This window comes from Eurosta solidaginis, chromosome 4, assembly GCF_040869045.1.
Source record: "Eurosta solidaginis isolate ZX-2024a chromosome 4, ASM4086904v1, whole genome shotgun sequence".
In the NCBI taxonomy this organism is placed as follows: domain Eukaryota; kingdom Metazoa; phylum Arthropoda; class Insecta; order Diptera; family Tephritidae; genus Eurosta; species Eurosta solidaginis.
This window is the reverse complement of record NC_090322.1, coordinates 248,426,384-248,451,251: the sequence shown is the minus strand read 5'-3', so window position 1 is coordinate 248,451,251 and position 24,868 is coordinate 248,426,384. Positions and strand designations below refer to the sequence as shown.

The 24,868-nt window shown below is 35.8% G+C and overlaps 1 protein-coding gene across 7 annotated transcripts in view; it reads left to right on the top strand.

The window, feature by feature from the left end:
* Positions 1–24,868, top strand: part of LOC137251255 (TWiK family of potassium channels protein 7) — a 157,945-nt gene that overhangs the window by 118,105 nt on the left and 14,972 nt on the right. For all 7 annotated transcript variants that reach the window (XM_067785545.1, XM_067785544.1, XM_067785547.1 and 4 more), the window contains 4 exons: positions 3,507–3,668; positions 16,020–16,143; positions 21,899–22,048; positions 22,159–22,350. In XM_067785545.1, the coding sequence (XP_067641646.1) occupies positions 3,507–3,668; positions 16,020–16,143; positions 21,899–22,048; positions 22,159–22,350 (628 nt within the window). The remainder of the gene's footprint in view (positions 1–3,506; positions 3,669–16,019; positions 16,144–21,898; positions 22,049–22,158; positions 22,351–24,868) is intronic.

The window sequence follows — 24,868 nt, the reverse complement described above, 5'->3', positions numbered from 1 at the left end:
CTTTAGAGTCAATTTATTGTTTACTTTTTAGTTAATTTTATTAACCAAAATAATAAAAGCTTATTTTTAAAAAAGTTTTTTTTTCTTTAATTTTATTTTTTACTTTTTAGTTCGTTTTATTAACAAGTAATAGAAGCTTGTTCTTAGAAAAGCCTTTTTCTTAAATTTAATTTAAAAAGTAATTTTTTTAAATTTTTAGTAGGGTAAAATATTGTTTAAATTAGTTACGTAATCTTTACTTAGTTATTTGTAACGTTTCTCATTCTATCCATTTCTTTTAATGCATCAACTTACTTTTTAGTTAATTTTATGAGCCAATAATAAAAGCTTATTTTTAAAAAAGTTTTTTTTCTTTAATTATATTTTTTTCTTTAATTTTATTATATCATAATCCGAATATATTGGGGCATATTCATAATCGAAATAAAATGTGACTAAGTTAGTTGAAGCATTTTTGACAGAGAGCACATATAAAATTATGTCATACAGTATTAAATAACTTAACTTTGCCTATGCCGCGTTCAGTTTACAACTACTTATTGCAGATCTCTCATCTGTGGGTTAAATCTGTTTTAAAATAAAATTCTACTTTCGCTTAGCTAAAATTCCATCGCCAAAAATCTGTAAAACAAAATCAAGTGCGCAGAAAAGTATGCAACACTTACCGATAACAGCCTAACGGCGTTAGCGTTCGTTGTATCACAGAATTTTTACACTTTGAAAATGACGGCTGTTGTTTGCAAGGTTGCATTCCTTTGAGTCTTCGTTTTCACCATCTGGATTAACAGTCATGAGCCTGGACATTCGTGCAATTTTAGTGATGTAAATTGCATGGCGCCAGCGCCAGTGCGGTGCCAGCTCAATGGTAGCTCATTGACGAAATGACTCCAATCGAATATTTGACGTTACTTAGTAGTGAGTGCGTAGTACATTTCACTTGCGCTATTGAGTGAAACGACTTTTGTGTGTCAGGCACGAGTTTGGTGTTATTGGCGCTACTGGAAATGATGACACTGAGCTGATGGCGGTAGCGCTGGTAGTTCAGCTTTTGAGTTGTATATTTTAAATTTAATGCACAATTAATATGGGTGTGTTTGAGCGGCCAAATAATAACAGTGGTATTGCTAAAGTGCTGCTAAGTTGATGGAATGTCGCTAATTTCCTAGCGATTATCAATAGATTGTCAATATTTCGTTCAACGGGCACGCGTAATTGCCACATCTGCTCAAATTTTCCAAGTTTTTCCATTCTTGATTTAACTTAAGCTGTTATGCCAATATTTTTCTGCCAGTTTGTTTCAAATACGTAATTTTTCCAAAAGCAAAATAAATTACAGAAAAGGTTACAGAGTTAAACAGCCTTAAAAATTCAGCTATGTTGGTTATACACAGAAATACAACAGAGGGTTGTGTCTCCGCTTTTCGCAAGCGTTGAGATTCACCACGCGTGACACGCGTGATTCACCACGTCCAAATATCACAATCCACGGATAGGTACCGGCGGGTTTGTATGGGACTTAGGCTGTTATGCCAAAGTAAATACAAATCTTTACCGATAACTGTGTTATCGATTAATTTATCGAATTCTAACAAAGTAGTATTGCATTGTCATCGGAGTTATACATGTGTGCAAAATTTCAGCTCAATCGGACACCGGGAAGTGTATCAAATTTAACTTGCAAGATTCCATTACAGACAACAAAAGTGAAACTAAATAAAAGCTTATAAAATAGTGTTCGCTGAAAGCGTCCATTGAGTGCGGCACAAATAAAGCTGTCTGACCAGACTAGATTCCAGTTTTTTATCATTTCTCACGACCACTGCTAACGGTATAAGTACTACGATTTTAAAGAATGCACTTGGATTGCTCATACCCTTCACACAAATGTATAGCTGCTGTGACGTCTAGCACAGTAGCTTGAACGAAAAAAAAGCAGAATTAGAATCAATGTTGCTGGTGTTACACCTCACACCCAAGTACTAAAGGCTGCGTAAAAGCCGATCGCCGAACCTGTAGCGTAAAGTGAGAGCAATATAGCAAAATCATACAGCAAATTAAGGCAAGAGAGGAGAGGAATTATATATCGCAAATATATCGATAACTTATCAAAAATTATCGATTCGTTATAGAAAAGTTATCGGTATATTAAATATTTGTTATCGGCATATTATCGAAAATGTATCGATTTGTTACAGCAAATTTATCGATTTCCGATCGAAAAGCCATCGAGTTCTTACCAAAAACTTTTAGAATCGAATAGATTAGAATAGAAAAGAAAGTGATCGATTTCTACTCGGAGTAACAAGGCGATAAGAAGCCGATAATTTGGTGACAACAAGCCGATAACTCGACGAGAAAAGCTCGCTATCGGCAATAAGCCGATAATTATTAATTTTAATAAAACAGTAATTTATCGATATCAGTTTTTATCGATAAGAAGTCGACGTAGCTCTTCTTAAAAAGCCCGTAATTATTTATTTCTTTATTGTGGTAAAACATGGGGCTTGGTTTTGCTGACACTGAGGAAATTGATTCAGCTTTTCATATATTCAAAAGAGCAAGTACTCTAGGAGTTTCACACTGCGTCCACCGATCTAAATGTGCGCCTCTGTTCCGCCAATTGGAGTAGAAGTTCGGCCTAAATACCCTCGGAGTTAAATCAAGCCAAGTATTTTTTTAATCTAATCAATAATAGCAGTAATTACGGGTACTGCTTCCTACTGATTAGTCACGGAAGTGAGATACATTCATTAACTGTTCAACTCCCTGATCTGTCTAGCATCAAAACAATCCCATCTCCGACAGTTTTTTGCAAGAAAATGTTTAGCGTTATTTTAGGATAACTATGTGCCCATAAAAGATTGCCTTTTGAACTGAAGATGTCAGTATGTTGGACCATATTTCACTAATCCCTTTATTTGAACGAGTCTATAAATATTTAGAAAAAAAAATTTAAAAAAAATATTGGCCAAAAGAAAACCAGAAATGCGCTGCTGCTACCAAAAATGATTTACAGTTCTTGTGTTTTCTTAAATAATACAATAATCCATCAAATTTATGTGTGAAACCGTTCGAAAACACAATTGACTCTTCATCTCTACATACATACATACTTACACACTGACGCACATACTACTGTGCAAATGTAATGACCTCCCAGCTCACACCTCTCTCCGCCCATCCCACAAAGACTTCGTATCGCCTGTTTACTTTCCTTAAATAAGCTGTCGGCGAACGACTTAAGATAAACAACAGACCACAAAACAAAAACAAAAATATTGAGCGTTCGCGCAACTTTACTCTTTTGCACTTACAAACATACAGGCACACACACACATCAACATACTTTTTTTTTAACAAACATCAAGAAAAAACTCATAAATTTTTCAAAAATTAGGGCATGCAATTTTTAATATCTTCAGCTCTAAATTTTATAAATCTTTTATTTTTCCACAAACATTAAAGCGTAATACATAATTCTTCGTTGTTTGTTTTTGTATTTGCAGGTCTTCCGTCAACTTGAACGTCCTGCGGAATTGGAACGTTTAAGCTATTTAAAAAGTGTTGTGAAGTCGCATCGCGAAAAATTTATTACTACAATTTTAAATAATACAGATTTTTTAAATTTGGACGAACTGATAGTGGCCGAATTGAGCAAATATGAGGTGGTAAGTAGGCTGTTAAGGTAAATTTAAAAGACTCACTGCCAGTCCAGAGGTCATTACCACATCTTCTTTTTTAATTTTATCGTATCTTATATCATAATCATAAATGTGAATAGTGAAAGTTTGGATGTATGTCTAGATGTCGTTTTTTTTTTTTTTGTTTTTGCAGTCTGGAAGGACCTAAACGCAATGTTTTTTGGGAGTAGCCCTCCCTACGCTCCTTTTTACTTGAGAACTTTTTTTATACCCAGCTGTACTTGTACACAGGGTATTATAAATTTGATTGGATAACGGTTGGTTGTACAGTAGGGCGGGTCGATTTAAAAATCGCTCATTGCTCTGTGAAAATTGTATTCTAGGGATCAAAATAACAAACTTTGCCGAAGGAACCATACCTCTAAAACGAATTCTGATGTCCCCCCCTTTGGGTCGAACTTTTGGGGCAATTTCAATTCTACCTGCTGTGTCCTGTGGTGGCTTAAAAAAACAACACAAGCAATTTTACGTTCTCCAATTGTGTCACAGTGATACCTTCATTTTTTAAAACGGTTGAATAAAAAACCCACACAACTATGTTTACGACATGCAAATGCATCATAGTGATGCCATGGTTTTAAAAGGGGGTTGTAAAAACGCTAATTTCTAATAATTTTTTTTTAATTTCTTTTCTATTACTAAGTTAAATTCATTTTTTCATTTACATATGTTCTGACTAAATAAATTTCTAAAGAGAAAAATAAACTCCAAAAAGAAAAAACATAGGCATTTCAAAGTGGGATTTTTCAAAATTTGCCCCTACGACCCAAAGGGGGGACATCAGAATTCGTTTTAGATGTATGGTTCCTTCGGCAAAGTTTCTTATTTTGATCCCTAGAATATGATTTTCACAGAGCAATGGGCGATTTTTTCGCCTCCCCACATATCGACCCGGCCTATTGTACAGGTATAATGGAATCGAGATAGATATAGACTTCCATATATAAAAATTATCAGTATCGAAAAAAACTTTGATTGAGCCATGTCCGTCCGTCCGTCTGCCCGTTAGCACGATAACTTCCGCAAATATTAAGATGTCGTCATAATTTGATACACGAGCTTATCTGGACCCAGAATAGATTGGTATTGAAAATTAGCGAAATCGTATGATAACCACGCCCACTTTTTATATATATAACATTTTGGAAAACACAAAAAACCTGAGTATTTAGTAAATAATACATCTAGAATGTTTAAATTTGACATGTGGACTGATATTGAGACTCTTGATAAAAATTTGAACAAATTTTTTAAAATGGGCGTGACACCGCCCACTTCTGATAAATATTTACAAATATTATTAATCATAAATCAAAAGCGTTAAATCTATCGTAACAAAATTTGACAGAGAGGTTTCCTTTACTATAGGGAATGCTTTGAAGAAAAAATAACGAAATTGGTTAAGGACCACGCCCACTTTTATATAAAAGATTTTTAAAAGGGTCGTGGACGAATAAAATAAACTATATCTTTGCAAAAAAGAGATTTACATCAATGGTATTTCATTTCCCAAGTAGATGTATAACAATAAATAGGAAAAACTTCAGATTTAAAAAAATGGGCGTGGCACCGCCCCTTTTATGATTAAGCAATTTTCTATGTTTCGGGAGACATAACTCGAAGAAAAATTAGTTTAGAATAGAATCATATGTATATGGGGTATTCCATCCCATTTCGACCAATTTTGAACCCGACCCCTTTAGAATTGGCTGAAAGTTTTTCTTCTTTTTCTAGCTTACGAAAGACGTTTTTCAGAATTTTTTCAAATTTTTTCATCCAACTCAAAAAAAGTTATGAATTTTTAAAAAACACCGTTTTTGTTTTCAAAATGCTATAACTTTTTCAAAAATTGACCGTTTGAGATCTTTTTTTTTTAATTTTTTTTTAAATGTACTTTTCGGAAAAAACACAAAAAAATTTTTAAAGTTTTTTTTTAATTTTTTAGTTTTTCGAGATTTTTCGAATTTCGCCATTTTTTTTTTCTCATAAAAAACTTCAATCAATTCTGCAATCATCCCCACTAATCCCGGAGTGGGCCGATTTTTTTTTATATTTTTTTTTATTTAATTGAAAAAAAAATTTTCAAAAATAAAAATTTTTTTTTTATCAATTTTATTTACACAAGAAAAAAATGTAAGAAAATAATTTTTAAGTATTCTTTTCTTTATATATTATGGTAACTTGTTACATTATTTTTAGAAAACTTACATGTTTACTGTGTCAGTCATTAATCCTGGTTATTTAAATCGTGGATTGCCATAATATATAAAGAAAAGAATACTTAAAAATCATTTTCTTACATTTTTTTGTTATATAAATAAAATTGATAAAAGAAAAATTTTTATTTTTGAAATTTTTTTTTTCAATTAAATAAAAAAAAATATAAAAAAAATCGGCCCACTCCGGGATTAGTGGGGATGATTGCAGAATTGATTGAAGTTTTTTATGAAAAAAAAAAATGGCGAAATTCGAAAAATCTCGAAAAACTGAAAAATTAAAAAAAAAAACTTTAAACATTTTTTTGTATTTTTTCCGAAAAGTACATTTAAAAACAAATTTAAAAAAAAAAGATCCCAAACGGTCAATTTTTGAAAAAGTTATAGCATTTTGAAAACAAAAACGGTGTTTTTTTAAAAATTCATAATTTTTTTTGAGTTGGATGAAAAAACTTTAAAAAATTCTGAGAAACGTCTTTCGTAAGCTAGAAAAAGAAGAAAAACTGTCAGCCAATATTAAAGGGGTCGGGTTCAAAATTGGTCGAAATGGGATGGAATACCCCATATGTATTATTGCGCAGCCTTGTAACACTATTAAGCACACAAAACAAACAACATCAGCATTTCAAGTGTATATCCGGGTATGTAATGTTCGGTTTCACCCAAACTTGGACTTCCTTACTTGTTTTAATTATTAATACCTAGTATTTGGATCATATAGATAGAGTTTAAAGAATGAGTCGTATATGGGCCACATTCATCGTGATATTTTAAATTTTGTTATCTAGGCTACTTTGATTGAAGCCTAATCAGTTGTGAACAGGTGAGCAGTGTCATAATTAGGCATGATTTTAAGATTATTTGGAGGCGTTTTCGCTGTTTCATGGACCACATCGGAAATTTACTTATCAGACTACTTAAGGACTATTTAGATACCGTTTCGGTATTATTTTCGGGACCTTTGAGACTTTTTAGGAGTATTTCGGGACTCTTTATGGTTTGAGATCAAAATTTCTTGGGCTGTTTTGGGTCAGTTTCTTGGTAGTTTTCGTAATAATATCGCCTTGACCATTTCGCGATTATTTTGCTATTATCTCCGTGTAGTTTCGAGATTGTTATCGAGATTACTTCGGGACTATTTCGAACCGTTTCGGAAATGTTTTTGAGTCACTTGGAAGCGTGTCGAGAAATATATCGGAAGGATATTTTTGAGTTCCCCTTTAGGGAGAATTTTAGAATTATTTCGAGCCTGCTTTCAAGATTGTTTTAAGGATCATTTCGGGACTATTTTTGATAGCTGTCAGAATAATTTCAGAACTCTCTCCGAATAATATTCAGGTTAGGTTTGGCTAAACTGGCCGGTCAATAAAGACCTCACATAGGCTGAAGGTGTCCATAGTGTTACCAGAATTTGTTTGACGACCAAACGTAAGAACCCCTATCAGGTGTCAGGACTTATGTTATAGAATAACTCCGTCCTCTTGGCAAATGCTAGAGGCTCTGCCGCCCCCAATAGTTGGAGTCTGACCAGGCGAGCGCAGGACGCGAACACAGAACGAGCTCAACCATTTCTTCCCGCAGCCCGCACTTCCTACACCTGCTGTTGGTGACGAGGCCTAACTTATGATCCTATGACGCCAGAAGGCAATGTCCAGTTAGTATGCCCATCGTGAGCCTTAAATCTTTTCTCTTCTGAGATTAGAGCCACCGTGTGAGTTTTATATCGTAAGATTTGCACATGATCTTAGAAATTTTGCAGGCTTCTGTCCACACTTTTCCTGCTTGATGGATCATTTGCAACTTCTGTCTACTTTTGATTTCTCCCAAACGGAGTGGGACGCTAACCGTGGATTCAGCAAGTGCTGCACCCTCTTTTGCCAACTCATCGCCCTTTTTGTTACCTTCTCTCCCTTTATGACCGGAAATCCAGTACAGATGTATGACCCGGCCTGAGCGAAGTTTTTCCAGTGCTTTTTCCGGGACACATCTGAGGTTGTTTTGGTTTAATTTCTAGGTTATCTCTTCAGCCTTTCAAGGTGGTTTTTAAGATCGTTTCGGAGATTATTTTCGTGATCATTTTAGCGTCCTTACGGTACTATTTCAAGAATATGAATTAGTCATTATATCGCACGTTTTATTGTGAACAGAAGTAATTCAAAATTTGACGTTTTTTGAAAAACGCAAATGAAGTTTTATTTTTCCATACAGTTTTATTATAAAAATTATTTGCAAAGGCAGCTACGGCGGTCATGTTTGCCTTTTCAAGTATTCTATTGTATGTGATCATATTCTCACCAACCGGCTATTTTTCGGTATCATAAAATCTCGAAATATGAAATTTTTTTTGTGCATCTATTTACAATAAATCATGTGATATCTGGTATATTTTGGCATAGTTTTCGTGATCATTTTGGTACTTTCTCAGCGTCTCGAGAACTCTTCGGGATTTTTTAATTTCAACATAATATTTTTTTCCAGAATTACTTAGGTAATTTTTTCACGTGAAATTCATGACAGAACTGTTTATAATATCATTAAGCATTGACAATTTTAAAGTTATCTTAGCAAAATAAAATAAAAACAAGTAAGGACGGGACTGTCTTCGGCTGAGCCGAAGACTTTATACCTTTCATGAGTGGGGCTGAACAGTAATCTTATTCCATTCGTAATCTCCAAATAATTGGCTGTATAAGATAAGAAATATATAGTGAACAGATAATATAAAATAAAATAATAGTTAGGTACTTTGTGTGAGTATGGAAACTTTCACGTTTTTTGTGGTCTGCATGTAAAAACTATGACTACGAATCACGTATTTCAACAATATATGACGTAAACGTAAGCATTTGATGAAATTTGATGAAATTTTAAGCTTATAGCCGTAAAAAATGGGCAAAAATTGCAGTTTATATGGGGTATATAATATATATGTATACCACCGATCTCTATGATTTTTTCAGACAACAATATATGCTATATACGGAAGCATTTGGTGAATTTGAAGCTTCTAGCTGTTAAAATGGGACAGTCATTACGAAAAGTTTCTTATCTGAACAATCGGTTGTGGGGGATATATACTATACATACGACCGATCTCATCAATTTTTTCAGGCAACAATATGTGCTATATACGTAAGTATATGGTGAAGCTTGAAGCTTCAATCTGATAAACTGAGGAAGATATGACAAAAACCCCTTTTTCTGAAAAATCGGTTGTATGGAGGATATATGCTATAGCGGTCCGATCCGGCCGGTTCCGACAAATGTCTAATCGGACACCTTAATACACCCGCTCACCAAATTTTATCAGGATATATGAAAAATTTAGGGACTAGTTTGCATACAAACAGACAGACGGACATGGCTAAATCAACTCAGCTTTTCATCCTGATTATTTCGGTATACTTAATGGTGGGTATATCTATTTTCCTTTACTCACTTACAATTTTGGGATTCGTGACGAAGTTAATATACCATTTCATTTTCATGAAAGGTATAAAAACTGTGCGTTGGCCGGGAATGGAACCCGGCTCAACTACTTGGAGGGCAACTGTGCTTACCAATACACCACAAACGCCATACATTTTCGTTATCCAATTTTATTACGCCCCTTGTCTAACTTAAATACAAACAATTGCTTACACACATTTTGCTTTAAATAAAATTCAAGCTGTTATTTAAAGAAAGTTGTTTCCCCTAAAGAATGTGTGTTAGACAAACATGAGCACTTGTTGTTGTTATTGTTGTAGCGATAAGGTTTCTCCCCGAAGGCTTTGGGGAGTGTTACCGATGTGATGGTCCTTTGCCGGATACAGATCCGGTACGCTCCGGTAACACAGCATCATTAAGGTGCAAGCCCGACCATCTCGGGAACTATTTATGTGGCCACATTACACCCACTCCCAAGTTCCATGGGGAGCTTGGGGTCGCCAGAGCCTCGTCTGTTAGTGAAACAGGATTCGCCGCGGATATGTGAGGTTGACAATTGGGTGTGGAGAAGCTATATATTGCGCTGGCAACCTGAAAGGGTTGCGCTACACAGCCCCTTTAATCTGGTATTTTAGTCGTCTCTTACGACAGGCATACCTACCGCGGGTATATTCTGATCCCCTAACCCGCTGAGACAACACGGCCACTTAGTTAGTTGCCAATGTGAGTTGGTTATTTTTGTAACTAACTAAGTTGCCATGCATATAAACCCAAATTCGTTTATAAAAATAACCAACTCACATTTGGCATGTTTATCCAAATTTGGATGAATTTCGATTTCAATTTCTAATAAAAATCGATTTTCAAAACTTTCTTTAGAGGTTTGTTCTCCAATGATGACAGAGCTTTTTGACACTCCCAAATTTAAAAATCTGGACTGGTTTCTTTTACGAAGTAAGAAAAACGGGAAGTAATTCAATCCCCTTCAACGAAAATTGTAGTAGAAAAGTACCTTTAGTAGTATATTAGTAGTGTTAATAAAGTTGTAAATTATTTTGGGGGCAATAATTCATTTTCTAATAAATATTTCGTGAACTGATAAAGAGTTATGTAGGTTCGGTCATTCTTTCAGAATTTGTTTGAGGAATGCCGTACGTCAGAATTCATTCAAAAATACACTATCTCAAAAAAATGTGTTTCAAAAACGCCCTATCTGAGCATAAGTTCAATGCATTTTGACATAAGAGGGAGTTATCCTGAAAATCCTGAAATCCTGAAAAGCGAAATTTTTGAAAAATACTTTGAGATAGGACGATTTCGAATTGTAAGCCGATATGGGGTGATACTCTACTCAGCAACCTCAATGAACTGACAAAAAAAAAAAAAAAAAAAGATAAAATATTGTCTTAGAACTTTATATTCCGGCCTTGATTTTGACACAAGAGTTAAGCTTTTGTTCGGTCCTTCTACGTTTATTGGGATTTCTGAAATTTCGGAAAGCTCTCTTCCGTTTAAGTATTCATGGAAGTGCTCCGGATAAACCGTTAATTAAGAATATTCGGCACACGTTCGTTTGATACTACCTCACGGGGTCAAAATATTCAAAACATATATACATAGTATTCCAAATATAAAACGATTCCACAAATTCTTAAATGGAAATGAATGTTTCGAACATACGAATGAGTACATTTCGTTTTGGCATCTCCGTTATCTACTAATGACATTTTTACGTGAATCGATTTACTAATCGAGCTTTTGACATTGAATTTTAAATTGGGTAAGCTTTTGTGTGTTCATCGGTCTACGAAAGTGCACGATTCCTTGGTGTCCGTACTTTCAGCCAAACTAATATATCATGGCATAGTTAATAAAGTTCATAAAAAAATTGTTTTAAGGATTTGTGCAGTTCAGTACGTATCGGGTATTTGTAAACTGATTGTTTCCTATTTCTGCTACTAATATTTTTCGAGAAATCGCAAGGAAACAACACAGTTAACGGATGTCAATTCGATTTGGGAACAAAATGGCTGCAATTGTCAAAATTTTGTCAGCCGAGAAAACCTCTGGTGATTGAATCATGTTCATCATGGTTCAACTATATGGTGGGCTCATCTGTACAAAAACAAAATATGTTAGTTCAGATTGTCAAAATCTGCGTTTTGGTGTTATGCGAATGGAATGGAATAAATACATAAAACTTGGCAGTTTTTGTATGTAGTAAGAAAATGTTGCCAATGTGTTGGTTTCATTTTGAATTTGCCATCTCCTTTTGACAATCCCATCGACCATGCAATGACAAAAATAAAATCAGCTGATAAGATGAGCCAACCATATATTTGAGCCCTGATGTTCATGAATCGGATTGGCATCCATTAACTGTGCTGTTTCTTCGCAAATGTAAGAAAAATGTTAGTAGTAGAAATGGGAGGCAAACAACTTACAATTGGCCGATACCGGCTGAACTACGTAACTCCTTTGTATTACTTTTTCGATTCTATGCTAAATTTATTAAATATACCTGTATCTGTTAGTGGGACTGAACAAAAAAATTTGTACGGAAACTATCCCTACGAACCTACGAAACCTAAATCGAAATTTAAATTCATGGTTGAGCGTCAAAAACTGGACAAGAAAATCGACTCTTTTAAGGATAGCATTAGAAATATTATAAATGCTTTATAGAAAGTTTTTACTCATTGAGTGCGTTAACTTATTCATTCCGTTTATTCGGTACATTTGTCTCTATTTACGTATTTATGTAATAGTTTTTATATTTGGAATAATAGACATATACGTGGTATCAAACGAACGTGCTCTGAGTATTCCAAATTAACGGTTTGACCGGAACGATTACGTGAATCCTTTAACAGGAAAGAACTTTTCGAAGTTTCATAATAAATAGAGAAACCATTCCTGTCTAGCAAGAAAGCAAATAAGTTAACTCTTCTGTCAAGGCCGGAATATAAAGTTCAAAGACAATCAGCCATTTTAATAGTTTTTTTTGTGAGTTCATTGCAACTGCTGAGTGAAGTATCCTTTGTCGGCTGCCGGTTCGAAATCACCCTATTCCAAAATTTTTTCGAAAACTCCCCATTTCAGGATTTGTCTCAAAAGCGCCCTATATCAGAGTTAGGCAAGATGCACACGAGGCGTAGCTTCATAGACGCGTATAAGATATGACATGCAGCTACGATTTCTCTAACCCTCAAGATCTGCACCCAAAGCTACATTCGAGCGTCGATACAAAAAGCAAACAATTATTGAATAAAATAAGAAATTAAATTTTTCAGGTATATCCGTCCCCGAAAACAAAGGAAAATAGGTATTAAAAGTTGTTTGCATTTCCTGGTTTATGTAAATTATGAAAGGCAACTTTACACCACCGCGGACTAGAGAAAAAAAGTGATTTCTACTTTCCAACACTTTTTAGCCTTTTAATCGCTTCAACAATGTCTAATCACGCCTTATCCAAGAATGGTTTTCATAAACGCTCTGTCTTATGTCAAAATGTATTGAATTTATGCTCAGGTAGGGAAAAAAATTTTGAGATAGTGTGTTGTTGAATAAAATTTTGAAGTTCGGTGTTATTCAAACAAATTCTGAAAGAATGATCAAAGCAATATAACTTTTTAACATTTATCAAAATATTTATTAAAATGGATGATACAAAAATTTTAAGGACTACCTTTATATAAATGGACCAAAAAATAGAAGGCAATTTTTTTTTAATACAGACATAGTCTTGTTGAATTTTGACTAAAAAAATTTAACAATAGCTCTTGTAAAAGAATTTTGGGATTTAAAGTTATAAAGGTAGAGTGCGTGTTTAATTTTAAATAACCAATTAGTTAATCCCAAGTACATGGTTTGCCTTAAATTGAAAGATTGCGCTCCACCTTTATAGTTTTACGTTCCAAAATTCTTTTACAAGAGCTATTGTTAAATTTTTTTAGTCAAAATTCAACAAGACTATGTCTGTATTAAAAAAAAATTGCCTTCTATTTTTTGGTCCATTTATATAAAGGTAGTCCTTAAAATTTTTTTATCATCTTTTTATTTAAAATTTTTTAGTACTGCCTACAAAAAGGCAATTGCAACTTTGACTAGTAATTTAAGTCATTCCTAAGTGAAAATTCTTATCTTTATTTATTTGTTCAAAATAGCAAGATTTAAGAGAATCAGTGGAATTTTCGCTGACAACACTGGCGAGAACAACAGAATTCCACCTCGCATCATAACAAGAGAATTCCACTTCGTTTTTCAGCTACTTAATTTGCACAGCGGAAAATCGTGGTGAAATTCGCATACGCCTAAAAGTATGCAAGGACGTGCATTGAGTTGGGCCTTCAATGAGGTGGAATTCTACAACGCCTGCAACACTCAGGAGGCTAGCCATGAAGGTATGGCCCAATCTTCTAAATAGTTTGACTTGTGCGTTACGTAGCTCAAATTTTTTAGTCAAACATTGCACTGTCACCGAGTTTTAAACTATATTTCAGGTTTCAAGTCTCTAGATATCCAGGAAGTAAGTTAAAAATCGATTGCAATATTCCCAATTTAAAACTAGTTTTGTCAATATCTCGATCCATGCGCCACCTAGCGGTTTTTTTAATATAATATTGCATTGTCACCGGGTTCTGACTTGCGGCCCAAGTTTTATTTCTCTAGCTCATTGGGAAGTTACTCGAAAATCGATCGCAAGATTCCCCTCGTTTTTCAGGGATTTGTACTTATCTCAATTAGCACGCCACCCAGCGGAACTTTGTTTTCTATAGATTGTATTATCACCGGGTCTCGAACTATGTGCTAAGTTACAAGTCTCTAGGTAACCGGGAAGTTAGCTAAAAATGGATTGCAAGATTCCCAAATTAAAATTAATTTTCTTAATTTCCTAATATCTCGATCCATGCGCCACCTAGCGGAGTGTTTTTTTTTTTATAAAATATTGCATTGTCACCGTGTTCTTACTTACAAATGTCGATCGCAAGATTCCCCTCGTTTTTCAGGGATTTGGAGTTATCTCAATTAGCACGCCACCCAGCGGAACTTTGTTTTCTATAAATTGTATTATCACCGGGTCTCGAACTATGTGCTAAGTTACAAGTCTCTAGGTAACCGGGAAGTTAGTTAAAAATGGATTGAAAGATTCCCAAATTAAATTTAAGTTTCCTAATATCTCGATCCATGCGCCACCTAGCGGAATTTTTTTGATAAAATATTGCATTGTCACCGGGTTCTCACTTACGGCTCAAGTTTCATATCTCCACCTCACCGGAAAGTTACTCAAAAATCGATTGCAAGGTTCCCCTCGTTTTTCAAGGATTTATAGTTATCTCACTTAGCGCGCCACGTAGCGGAATTTTGTTTTCTGTAAATTGTATTGTCACCGGGTCTCGAACTATGTGCTAAGTTACAAGTATCTAGGTAACCGGGAAGTTTGTTAAAAATGGATTGAAAGATTCCCAAATTAAAATTCATTTTCTTAATATCTTGACCCACGCGCCACCTAGCAGAAGTTTTTGATAAAATATTGCATTGTGACCGGGTTCTGACCCACGGCTCAAGTTTCGTATCTCCAACTCACCGGGAAGTTACTCAAAAATCAATTGCAAAGTTCCCCTCGTTTTTCAAGGATTTATAGTTATCTCACTTAGCGCGCCACCTAGCGGAACTTTGTTTTCTATAAATTGTATTGTCACCAGGTCTCGAACTATTTGCTAAGTTACAAGTCTCTAGGTAACCGGGAAGTTAGTTAAAAATGGATTGAAAAATTCCCAAATTAAAATTAATTTTCCTAATATCTCGATTCATGCGCCACCTAGCGGAACTTTTTTGATAAAATATTGCATTGTCACTGGGTTCTGACCCACGGCTCAAGTTCCATATCTCCAGCTCACCGGGATTTGCGTTTATCTCGATTCGTCTGCCACCTGGCGGCATTTTCTTCTCAATTTTAAAATTAATTTTCTGTATATCTCAATCCGTGAGCCACCTAGTGGATTTTTTTTCACTTGCATTGTAATGTCTCTCAGATCTGAACTATGTTCTTTGTATCAAGTGTCTAGCTCAACGGGAAGTTACCGAAAAAGACTTCCGTGGGTCAAAAATTCGTATGGAAATGAGGGGACAAACATGAATGCGACTTAATATAAAGGTAATAAAAAACGAAATCTGTTGGCATTTACAAAATAGGTATCACTACTAATATACTACTAAAGGTAGTTTTCTACTACAAATTTCGCTGAAGGGAATTAAATTATTCCCCTTTTTTCGTACATCGTAAAAGCAAATTTGGTAGCGTCAAAGCTCTGTCATTATAAGAAAACAATCATGAATTTTGAACTAAAGCGCCAAATTATAATCCATTAAATTTTTTTTTTTCGTATACCGAAGAAAATTTATGTAGCAACCCGTTGTTCGCTGTCGTTATTTTTCCCATTTCCTTCTACAATATATGCAAATTACTTTGACAGCATAAACCCATTATGTACATATAGCATACTTATGCATACAAGCGCGTATCTACTACATAAGTACATATGTATATATGTATAAGGGCCCTAAGTAAATATAACATACTATTCCTTATCTAGTAGTAATACACACATATTGTTTACGTATAAATATATTCTGTATATTTTTTCATCATCCATCTAATTATCATCTACAGGCCGTACAGGAAGCCGCTGAGGGTGGCCTACTTATTCAGGCGGATAAAGACTTTCCAGTGCCCTATGAGCGATGGAGCATTTTACAAGCTGTGTTCTTTTCATCAACTGTGTTAACAACGATAGGTAAGTGCTTAACGTAACTGTTGAACTGACTTGGGGTATTCACAAAGTATCATAAAATAATATCATACATTCTATCAGACCAATTCTAAATATTCTCGCGGAATTTTGTTCTCGCGGATTTTTTTATTCCCGCGGAAAAATTCTTCCAATTCTTTTCTCCTAGGGAGAAGAATAATTGGGGAATAGGAATTTCGAATTTTCGAAGTCAGCTGTTTTGTCAATTGAAATTTCGTTGCGCATTTCTTATTTTGTTTAAAAAATTGAAGTTTAGTTATTGTTGCGAATTTGTTTGAAATTAAGAAATAAGGTATAAACAATGCACATTATTGCATTTCATGTCGTATTCAGTGGAATAAGTAATGAATTGGTGCCACAGCAACATCAACAGAGGAGCATAAGAAGAAGAAGACGGCGGTATAACACAAATCCGCCGGAGTCGCATGCATTCATTCTGCAAAGCAATTTTCTGGCGGCCAAGTCGAGTTGAGTTCGCCTTTCGCCATATGCCAAAATCTATTTAAGCCTTCTTAAAAAATCCTTGCGCAATTTCTGGATGGCTGCATCAAATATACAAAGAGCTCTTCCGTTGCTTATGATATACTTTTCGACTTAAAATAAAGAATATTGTGGTTGTTGTTGTTGGTGTATTAACAGTGAGAATATTGTGGTAGAATGTAAATACATATTTTAGTGCAAATTTGTACAAATAAGTGTTCTTTCTTAAAATAACCAATTTCCTTTAACTATTTTGATGCATTCCCTTTAATTTAACTAGTGAAAAAACTCCTATGAAATGGCAAAGAAATCTCCCTCTCCCTCACATTCATAATACCTACTTTTCTCCCATAACCGGTTTCCCCTTTTTCGAACATTGTTCAGAATATGAGGAAAGGGAGAAGGGAAAAAACTCGCACGGAATTTTCGTTTAGAATCGGGCTGTATGTATTTTTATTATAATACTAGCAACAAAATAAAAAGTCTGGTCTGTAAATTTGATCAGATACTTTTGTAAACGAATATGGGGTCCATTCAGCTCAAACCCCCCGGAAAACTGCTGCAATTTGTTACAAACTGCTAATAATCTAATTTTTTCTGAATTTTGATGTTGGGCGAGCTAAGTTCGTAAGTTCTAAGTATGATCTTAAGTTAAGTGTAAAGAATCAAAGTGTTTGTACTTGTGACTCAATCACGCCAAAACGGATTACCGTACTTGTTTCAAATTCATCACATATGTATATAGCTATCCTTTTCGAAAAAGAAGTGGCCCTACGCTCTCCCTGGAAAGAGTTACTTTTTTATTATTTTATAATGGTCCATTTAATCAGTTCTTGATAGTTTTAATTAAAACATACAGACAAAAGTCTTAAAGGATCTACCGGCTACTTTTTTGGGTCTCCGGAACTTTTTAACTATTTTTATTCGTTAAAACCTTTTTCTTCTCCTATACTTACTTACTTCTTCTCCTATAATTTTTGGAAAATTTGACAGTGGCACTCCCCCCAATGTCCATTTGTCTGCCTGTCCGACTCACAGTGTTCGATCTTCAAATTTGAGCCGACAAAAATGGTTCTTTAATATTCCTTTTTTTTAATCTGGCTACTCCATTCCAAAAAAGAATGTCAAGGTATACCAGAAATAGCATACTTGCGACTAGATTTTATACTCAGCGTGCTTTGCACACAGAATATATTAACTTTGATTGTATAACGGTTGGTTGTACAGGTATAAATGAATCGAGACAGATATAGACTTTCATATATCAAAATCATCAGTATCGAAAAAAAAAAATTTGATTGAGCCATGTCCTTCCGTCCGTCTGTTCGTCCATCTGTCCGTTAACACGATAACTTGAGTAAATATTGAGATATCTTCACCAAATTTGGTACACGAGCTTATGTGGACCCAGAATAGATTGGTATTGAAAATGAGCGAAATTGGATGATAACCACACCCACTTTTTATATATATAACATTTTGGAAAACACAAAAAACCTGATTATTCTGTAAATAACACACCTAGAATATTGAAATTTGACGTGTGTACTGATATTGAGACTCTTGATAAAAATTTGAAAAAAAAAATGTTTAAATGGGCGTGGCACCGCCTACTTGTGATAAAATCAATTTTACAAATATTAATCATAAATCAAAAATTGTTAAACCTATCGTAACAAAATTCGGCAGAGAGGTTGCTTTTACTATAAGGAATGCTTTGAAGAAAAATTATAGAAATCGGTTAAGGACCACGCCCACTTTTATATAAACGATTTTTAAAAGGGTCTTGGACGAATAAAATAAGCTATAACTTAGCAAAAAATAGTTTTGAATCAATGATATTTCACTTATCAAGTTTTATTGTAAGAGGAAATGGGGAGATTTTTTTTTTTTTAAACGGGCGGTGCTACGTGTTATGTAGAAAAGTAATTTATCTGAAATTAAATGTACAATTGAAGCTCACGCTGAGTATATAGTGTTCGGTTGCACCCGAACTTAGACACCTTTACTTGTTTGTTTATACATTTCTAGCGGTATTGCGAATTTTAGGGAAAATAGGCAAATAAAAACTTACTTAGTGCGAACGCAACTAGTGCAACTTTTAGTACTCCATAATTATGAAAGTAATAAACATATTTTCAAAATTTTTTCAGTGGAGATAACTTAATCTATTCTCTGGTTAAGCATTCTAATATTTTTGTGTTTTGAGTAAAGGTAACTGTTTACAGATGAAAAACGCAGGGCTTGGTTTTGCAAGTGATTCCTAATAAAATTAAATTTTCGGCGGTCCTGACCTTTTGACTCCAACGAAAAGAAAATTCCGCAAAGAAAATTCTGCATATACTTGCGCTTTTGTGAGGAAATTAAAATTTAATACGAGGAACTGTAAAACATTGCATAGAATTTTGTTTGATATATGGTTATCTAACCTTAAAAAAGATAGATGCGATAAAATATGTAACTTTATAACTATGAATTTTAGTAGCGGATCAAACAACTATCAATTTTGATAAAGTTTAAAGGAAAATGGCCAAAAGCGTATAGAGTAAAACCTCGCTTTTTGCATGATAATGATTAATGGCTTCCAGGTACAATCGACTTTTCTTCATTGACAAATATTGCCGTGAAGGAAAGCCAGCACAGAGGTCGAACTGCAATAAGCTTCGATGATTGCAGTCAAAGAAGTATAGAAAGAGAAGTTAAGAAACTTACAGAAAACATTGGCAGTAGTCAATTACTTTTAGCAGCAGAAATGCAAATGCGCTCGTCCGGGAAGAGAAGCTTAGCGGGAATAGTAAAAGAGCTTGCTTTCGCATCTCTAGAAAGGGGAAATGCTATTAAAAAGTTAACAAAAAATTAGTTAAAGCTCGTATAGGCCTGGGGATGCAATGGTGCAAAAAGAGCAAATTGCTCAGGTGAGTGTAATAGTGATGAAAACTTATTTACCATATCCCTTGTTCCGATTCAAATATATGTGAAAAATTTTCTTCTCGACATTGTCGTCCTAAAAATTAAAATAATGTTTGGTAAGGAAACCACTCACTTAATATAAAGGAGGTAAAATATATCAAGGAGCAAATAGCAGAACTCCGCCCAACAAAAGTGAACGTGCTGGTTGATGACGTCCAACACCCTAATATATATTGTAACCAATTTAGGGAAATTCCGCAAATGTTTCAGTTATCTGGATGAAATTCTGTGAGCGGCCATATTTTGATGTCCGATTAGACCATCGGCCAGTTTGGACCGGTGTAGCTTGTACCGCCCATACAACCAATTTTACGGATAATAGGATTTTCGAATTTTCTTCCTCATTTTAACAGCTAGAAGCTTGAAATTTCACCAGATGCTTGCGTATATGTAATATATAAGTAGCTGTGTGAGAAACTTCTCAAGATCGTTCGTTTATAGGTATAATAGCCGTGGTTTTTTTTTACATGTATATAGATTTACATGCTAACGGCAATTATTGAAGACAAGCGAAAGTGGTAAATAACTCGCTAAAAAGCGGGTTGTACGGAATAGGGGAGACACAGACCGCTGTTGGTCATAGCGTATAACCTATAGCTAAATCTGCTGCCATGAATAGTGGACACACACCCTTTTCGGTGATAGAAGTGGAGAATATATATATTAGAGACAAAATGGAGAGACACATTTCACATATACACTTAGCAGTCCATATTAAGTTAAAGTGTGTATGTATATGCATGTAAAAAAAACATAGCTAATACGTATCCTCGGAGCCGTCCTTACTTTCTTAGGCCAGCTGCATATAATTTTGGAATTTTTTTTGGACATATTTGGGAATATTTCGGAACTATTTTCAGACAATTTTGCAACCATTTCCAGATCATTGAAACACTATCTTGGTATAATTTCGGGATCGAATTGGGACTCTTTTGGGATCCTCTCGGCGGTACATATATCGGTATAGCTTCGGCATCAGTTGGAGCTTATTTGGGAAACATTTCCAGATCATTTTAAAATCGTTTTCGGGATTATTTCTTGATCAATTGGAATAATTTCTGAACATTTGTCGATACTATTTCGGGATTATTAAAGGATGATTAGGAACAAAATCAGGCATATTTAGGAATAGTTTCGAGATTATATTCAGGTTCACCTTACAATCATTTGGGGGCAATTTCGGGATCATAGTTTTAGGGATATATTTCGGCATGGTATTCGGTACAATTGGCGGCCACCGTGGTGTGATGGGTAGCGTGCTCCGCCTATCACACCGTATGCCCTGGGTTCAACTCCCGGGCAAAGCAACATCAAAATTTTAGAAATAAGATTTTTCAATTAGAAGAAAATTTTTCTAAGCGGGGTCGCCCCTCGGCAGTGTTTGACAAGCACTCCGGGTGTATTTCTGCCATGAAAAGCTCTCAGTGAAAACTCATCTGCTTTGCAGATGCCGTTCGGAGTCGGCATAAAACATGTAGGTCCCGTCCGGCCAATTTGTAGGGAAAATCAAGAGGAGCACGACGCAAATTGGAAGAGAAGCTCGGCCTTAGATCTCTTCGGAGGTTATCGCGCCTTACATTTATTTTTTTTTATTTATTCGGTACAATTTCGGGACTGTCTCTGGATAATTTCCGGAAAATTAAGGGACCATTTCATACCCGATTCGGGACAATTTCATCATCATTTCCAGACTATCTCCAGATCATTTTGTGAATGTTTTCGCTATCATTTTGTGCTGTTTCAATGTCGTTTCGGGACCGTTGCCCGATCAACTTGTGGCTTGGTGAAAGTCCGAACAAGTTTTATGGGGAGATGCACAACATATAAAAAAACTTACTTTTTAATTTAACGAAGTTTTATGTTTCAATTGCCCTAAACAGAAATATCGCAAAAATGATTTTTATTGGAACGATTCTCCATCATCCCTTGTCATATTTGGTTTGGAGATAAAACAATTTGGGCGTTGCGCCATCTTCAGTGTCTATTTTAGTTCTCATTTGCTTTTGTCGCTTTGTTGTAATTACAGTTCGTAAGTACAACTATGCAACATTTGGTTAGATTTTGCATAAATATGAAAAAGGTGGTGAAGAATCATATACAGAGGGAAAATACGAGTTTTGGATGAGTAAACAACTAAGCAGCAAGTTTACGCTCTAAAAAAATAAAAATTGTTGAATAAAAAATTATACTTATCATACTTTAACGTTTTCATTTTATCCCGCTTGAGCATCCTCTCATGTGATGTGACATGGACTAATATGCTCCAGTATGTTTCTTCCTTCTTTTTTAGGTTATGGCAACATTGTGCCCGTAACAACGGGTGGACGCGTCTTTTGCATTTGCTTTGCGCTGGTTGGTATTCCATTTACACTTACCGTCATCGCAGATTGGGGTCGTCTCTTTGCAACAGCCGTCTCTGTAATGGGCAAATACATGCCAAGTAAGTGGCTTATGCAGTACCCAGCTGGTATTGCCATTTGTGCCCCATGTGCGGACAGTCATTTGATGATTTTCTCATTTTTGTTGTTCTTCTTCGACTTTTTCTTGCAGAAGTGCCGAATTTCAGCAACTTTATTGGCAAGACATGGTTTTATGCGATTTTGGCGGTTGGATTTTTGGGTGTCTATTTGGCTGCTGGCGCCTGGCTGTTGCTGCTCTGGGAGGACGACTGGACATTTTTTGATGGTTTCTATTTTTGTTTCATTACAATGACAACAATTGGTTTTGGTGATTTGGTGCCGAGTAAGTACAAGTATAATTAAAGTTTTTATAGTTTTTTGTTTATGAATTTTTCTTTGAAGATTTTGCCTTGGTTCTATGTGATGTAGTTTGTGTTAAGAGCCTTAGTTATTTATAAGAGATGTTTCGTAGTGGGAGTAATAAGCTAGGATTATCAGAGTTCATTTAAAATAACAACAATATGACGCAAGCTGAACTTTGGCAAGTTTAATGCCAATTTCCTCTCCTTCCATGTCCTAGTTCCCCCATTAGTACCGTCTAACTTTCTCAGCAATGCCAATTGACTTTGTATTTTGTGGCTCTTGTGGCAGTCCGTCGTCGAACCTAAGGTTTTAGGATGGCTGAAAGTCGGTGTCATAGTACACTTGGATGTCTAATTGTTGTCTTATTTTAGTTGTCTGAGCTTAGTTAACTCAATATGCCCAATGTGATTGTATCGAATTGGTATAGGTCTATGGTCATGGACTGGTGACTGGCTGGTATCACACTCAGATCTACACTTACCTCGGTATTAAACACTGCATATGGCCCGATCGTTGGCCAGGCAGGCTTACGGCTTCATTCGTACGGGCACTCCAGTATTCTTACCAAATTCAACTTTATTCCAGACTGGGAGACGTCAACCTCCCTTCTGCAAGCACACACTCATTTGGGGCAAGAAGGTACGGATGGGTCGCAATTTAATGGTAAGATTAGGGCATCCCCCAAGGAGGCCGATGTAAGCCGCAAGTTTGAGCTGCGCGGTCACTGCAGTGCCTTCCAAGCTGATACGAACGCGCTTAAGGATACGATGATATCGAGTGGATTTGGTGATATCGATGTTATTATGGTGAGAATGGGTATTAAATAGCAACGGCTATTAAAGCTTAGAATTCGACTGCGGCGCAATCGGATCAGAAATCCTAAACAATATCAGTATACTGTGCACCTGTCGCGCTGATCTCTTAGCTCGTATGGGTACAACACAAAATAATATAGATAAATGTAAGGAATTTGGGGTTCTGCTGCTTACATGTGGTATTCCGCTGTATAAATCGGTATCGATTCAGCTTGGAAAACACTTGGCGGACACTATTCCTTTTCGGATAGCGAAGATTTCGGGCTGGAAGTGAACAGCACGTGGTCCGACGGGTCCCCATAGGCTCATCTATCAGTAAAGGTTAGGGCTATGAAGGGTCACTGTCTAATAGCAGTCCCTGCGGTATGTCTTTATATACTATATAATTCACTGTGCAGTCTTCGTCAGAATTTGGCGAAATTTTTTCGTTCCTGTTAACTTGAATCTCTGGAGGAATCATTCTTTGGCGAAAGTGATGGGGACAACTTGCTCCTCACCGACGAGTCCAAAATGGTCTGCGTCATGGGAGCTGGTGTTTTCTCAGATCAGCTTATTGTTTCTCTTTCCATCCAAGCGGAAGTACTGGGTATATAAAGAACTTGTGGACTCCTGGAAACAGGCTCAGTGGGGGTATTCAAGAGGACTCTTAGTGATGCAGAAAACTTGTCACACATTGTGCTCATATGTGTAGAATTTGAAAGCAACGAGAGCGCAGACAAACTGCTAAATTCAGATTCGTTACTGTAGGCTGCTAAGGCGGTCGAGATGCAGTATCCACTCAAATCTATTAAAAGAAACAAACATAACGGATTTAAGGATATAGCCGTCCATGACTGGTGTTCCTTGGCGGTCGCCGTGGTGTGGTGGCAGCGGTCTCCGCCTACCACAGTGAAGGTTATGGGTTCAAGCCTCCAAGATTTTCCATGCGTATTTCTGCCATTGAAAGCTTCTCAGGGATACTCCATCTGCTTGCAGATACCGGTAAGAGTCGACATAAAAAATGTTGGTCTTGTCCCGCCAATTTGTCGGGGCAAATAAAAATGAGCACGGCGCAGATTTAAAAAGAAGATCGGCCTAAATCTCCTCGTTTAAGAACATTTATAGAATTACTGCCGCAATCATGGTACACTGGACGCTGGGCCTGCACGCTTAGAGAATGGACATCCTTTCAACAGCCTTAAAGGTATTAGATGCCAGCTTGGTAAAATCGGATATGGTACGGAGCCTCGTTGGCAACTATTAGGCACCTCTGTGCCTTCCTACGTTATATCTCTGGGCACAGCAATATTGAACGAAATAAAATTTGAAGATAGGATGGTCTATAAAGATACCGAAAAAGGTATAAACTAGGTGAACAACTCGGTAAGGCCTCCTGATTAGTTATCATTAGAGTAACGAACTAGCTTTGGATGGCCATGTTTGCATAGGAAAGGACGAGCTTTTTTCTCTACAGAAGATACTGACAGAAGCAACATAAGTCGTTTCATCACTTTCTCTCACTGTTTTTCGACAGTCTAGCAGAGGAAGGAAGGTGTATCTTTCTTTGCTTAAGCTTATAAGCTAAAGTAAATCGTTTATTGAAGACTTATGAGGAAGCCTATGGTTGAAATAATGGTCCTCCACGCGACACTTACCGATGGCATGCACAATGAACAAAAGTGTCTCCGAGAGGAAGCCGTAGTA